Source organism: Numida meleagris, chromosome 4, assembly GCF_002078875.1.
Source record: "Numida meleagris isolate 19003 breed g44 Domestic line chromosome 4, NumMel1.0, whole genome shotgun sequence".
NCBI classification, from domain to species: Eukaryota; Metazoa; Chordata; class Aves; order Galliformes; family Numididae; genus Numida; species Numida meleagris.
Window position 1 is genome coordinate 16217199 of NC_034412.1, and position 3566 is coordinate 16220764.

Sequence of the window (3566 nt, forward strand, 5' to 3'; positions counted from 1 at the left end):
GTGTGTGTGTGTGTGTGTGTGTGTGTGTGTGTGTGTGTGTGTGTGTGTGTGTGTGCCCCCCGCAGCCCCACCCCGCCCCGGGGCAGCCCGTTGCCCACCTCCGCTCCCTCTCCTGGGGCGCGGAGGGGCGGGGCTCTGTCACTCGGGCGGGGCGCGGAGCGGAGCGCGGTGACGTCAGGCGCGCCGAGGGCGGTAAAAGCGGGCGCTGTCCGGGTGCTGAAGGCGGCGGCGACGGCGGCGCGTTGCTGGCAGGTAGGGGCTGCGGGCGGGCAGGGGCCCGGGCCGGCGGGGCTGGGGAGCCGGGTGCCCCGCTCCTGGCAGCGGTGGAGCTCAGCGGAGCTTAGGGAGGAATCGAAAAAAAAAGGAAGAAAAAGAGGTGAAGTTAAACACGAGTGACAGCAGAAAGTTGATGGGGTTGTGGTTGGTGTTTGCAATGATAACTAAATGTATGTATGCGCTGTAGACTTATAAATCCATTTATTATATGTTATCAAAGTCAAGCAATGAAGCTCTGTGATTGCGCTGAGTTGCGCCGGGTCATCAGCATGGCACTTCGGCCATGTCAAAATACAGGATGCCCAGTTACCTTGACTGCAGAGACAATCTGATTAGCTCTCCATGTGCAGACAGTCATCATCCTCGCTCAGAACGGCTTGTGGTTTGTTTGTTTGTTTTTTATTCCCCTCCTCCTCACCCCTTTTTCATCTTGTTTGTGCTTTGAGTCCCGTGCTCAGGCTTTAAAAAAAGCAACTTTATCGCAGTTGTTCTATTTATTGCCAAAGTAAATGGGAAGGAAAAGTGCTGGCTGTATTTCCTTATTTTCTTTATGGAAAACTGCAGCTGGATTCCCTCTCATAGTCTTAAGGACTCATCTTCAGGAAAGGTTTTGAGTTTTCATAGAAAATTTTCACTGAAAACATTACATCTGCATCAGAGAACAGTGCTGTGAGAGAGAGAGAAAATTGCTGCTACCATGGAAACATCCCAGAAAAGGAGATTTATTGTTTTTTCTGTTTTCCAGGGAACTTATGTCAGTCTGCATTGCCTTTGTTCATGTTAAACTGTGAAGTCAATCTCTTTATTTTGTAATGAGAAACTTGTATATTTGTTGGCTAAAGAATGATTTTACTGTTTCTTGGGTTCTAATAGAGAAGAGATAATGCACTCCCCTTCTAGGCAAGCTTCACAATTATGCATCTGTAGACAAAACAACATTTTAGCATGCTGCCCATTGAGAGACATAAGAATGTTTTACTCCGTATTCTAAAGGTACTCTAAAATGTCTTCTGTTTTCTCAAAAATTTGAAATTGAAGCCTGAAAGACTAGAAAGGAGTCCCTTACCCTGAATAAAGCAGTATATTTAATGACAAGATTTTATGACCTGAACTCAGACCTTTTAAAAGAATCATTTCCAACTCCATTTGACAAAGGCTTTTGAATATCATCTACCAATAAATTAGAATTGAAGACTGATCTAGAGACAAACGTACTCCAAATATCTAGAATGGTAACAATGTCCTGTTATTCCTGCAAAGGAAATATTTCGCAGAGCAACATCCCCATGGAGCAGTAAACAAAACTTTCCTGGGTTATATGCCTTTGAGTTTTAATTGGATGCTGCTGACTCTTACAAATGATAGAGCAATACCTAACTGTGTGCAGTTAAGGAAGTTGCGCTCCTGAGCTCTCTTAATGAGATGTGCCTGGCAGATAATTACAGAACAACTCTACCTTCTTCCATTCCTCAAAAAGGACAGAGTTTCTCCTGCTTTTATCAAACCCCCTCTGACATAAAAAGAAAAATCATTTATTTGCTTCAGTAGACAATATGTAGATAATGTTTTCTTTGTTATTTTTCTGCTCTCCCCCACTTGCCCCGAGATATATTTGTTTAAGTATAGGATAGTGCCTTGTCTATGACACAATACGTGTTGTATACGGTTCAGGGCAAACACAGACCTAAAGGGCGCATCTTTCCAATCAGCTGTTCTGAATTAATCCTTTATGAAATCAATTCTCAAATGTACACAGACTTGAGTATTCATAAATGTTTGGGGAAATGGCTTGCTCTTGTGGCTGTTAGCTTGCTCAGGCATACTGAAGTAAAAAAAAAAAAAAAAGTGGCTCTCAACTGATGCTATTTTAATTATTCAGTTAAGTCACATTACGTTAGGCACAAAAGCAGTGGAAAAAATGTACAAGTGAACTGAAATGAGCATATTTATGTTCACCTTCCACTTACAGCAGTGGATAAACAGTGGTATACATAGCTGTCTATCGGTCTGACACGAATCACCAAGTTCTTGACAGGATGGTTTTACCAAGCCAAAAACAAAGGAGCCCAAACAGGTCCATTAAGCAAAGTGGTTTCTATGTTTACCATTTATTTCTCATTATTGTACTTAGCTTATTAATGTAACTGCATCAGGAAAGAGTCTCATCGGTCTCACAGCTCCAGTGTATGAGCTCCTAAGCATCTCCTAGGAAATAAGTGACTGCAATTTTTCACTTCACAGTGCGGAGTGTGCTCACCTCGCTGCAGGACTGGGCTTGTGCAGCTCTATCCTCATATGCAGCAATGACGTAATTTTGTTCATTTAGTCTGATGCATAGTTTCCCTACTTATGTTCTTTTAAACAGTTGATTACTGGCAGACATAAACTGGACATGCTGAATAGATGTGGGTTGCTATTGCTATATTCTATATTTATGCCAATGGCAAGCTTCTGCTTGTCCTGGGACCTGTTTCAGCAAATGAATGAATGAACAAAATCAACACTCAGAACCTGCTTACTTGAGCCAATTTCCAAAACTGTTTTGGAAAATTTCAATAACACTATATCATACTTGTAGGGTAAATTATAGCTTCTCCTTCATGTAGGGGATTACTTCTCATGCGTCACTCAGAGAGCCTCTTAACTAAAATTCAACTGCAATACAAATCATACTTTTTTTTATTAAATAGCACAAAAGGAAGTAATAACACTAAGAATAATGACAGAAATAAACCTGCAAGTCATTTTATATGCCATGTTCTCCACTTCATTACATTAATTTTATTGCAGTACAGCACCATTAAGAGGTATTACTCAGTCAGAAAATGAGATGCCCTATGGAACAATCTCACAAAATAATACTATATGCAGCGTTAATATTAATATCTTGAGCTGAATTTTAATATGGACATACAAGCTTTACTGTTTGAAGCCTTCATTTTAATGACCAAAAAGATGTCTAGAATATTCTATGAGCATTTATTGAGCTATATAGGATTTTTAATTTTATATTTCACCCTGCCATTGCAAAAACTGGCGATCATAAAGAAAACTGAACATAAAGATATTTCTAACACTGCAAATCAGTAGTTTACACTTAACTGATGAATCATAGGAAGGAGTCAGAAAATCTCTAAATAAATTTCCATCAAAATACATGTCTTCCATCTGTACTGATATTCTTCATAATGCATTACGGTTTAAAATAGCAGTCTCTATTTTGCTTCTCCGTTTGCTAAGTTTGTCTCCGCGTATTTACCATCTATTTTTTTCTTCTTCTTTATTTCAAG

The 3566-nt window shown here is 40.4% G+C and overlaps 1 protein-coding gene across 5 annotated transcripts in view; it reads left to right on the forward strand.

Moving 5' to 3' along the window:
* The window catches only part of SCG2 (secretogranin II), a 33614-nt gene that overhangs the window by 27738 nt on the left and 2310 nt on the right, over positions 1–3566 (forward strand). The window contains exon 1 of one of the 5 annotated variants that reach the window (XM_021393766.1): positions 27–252. The exons of 3 other annotated variants lie outside the window; for them this stretch is intronic. Coding sequence is in view for 1 of the 2 variants with exons in the window: in XM_021393762.1 (XP_021249437.1) it covers positions 619–658 (40 nt within the window). In the remaining variant the exon portion in view is untranslated. Of the gene's footprint in view, positions 1–26; positions 253–288; positions 659–3566 lie in introns of those variants that run through there. One more of the 5 variants, XM_021393762.1, reaches the window with a different exon arrangement.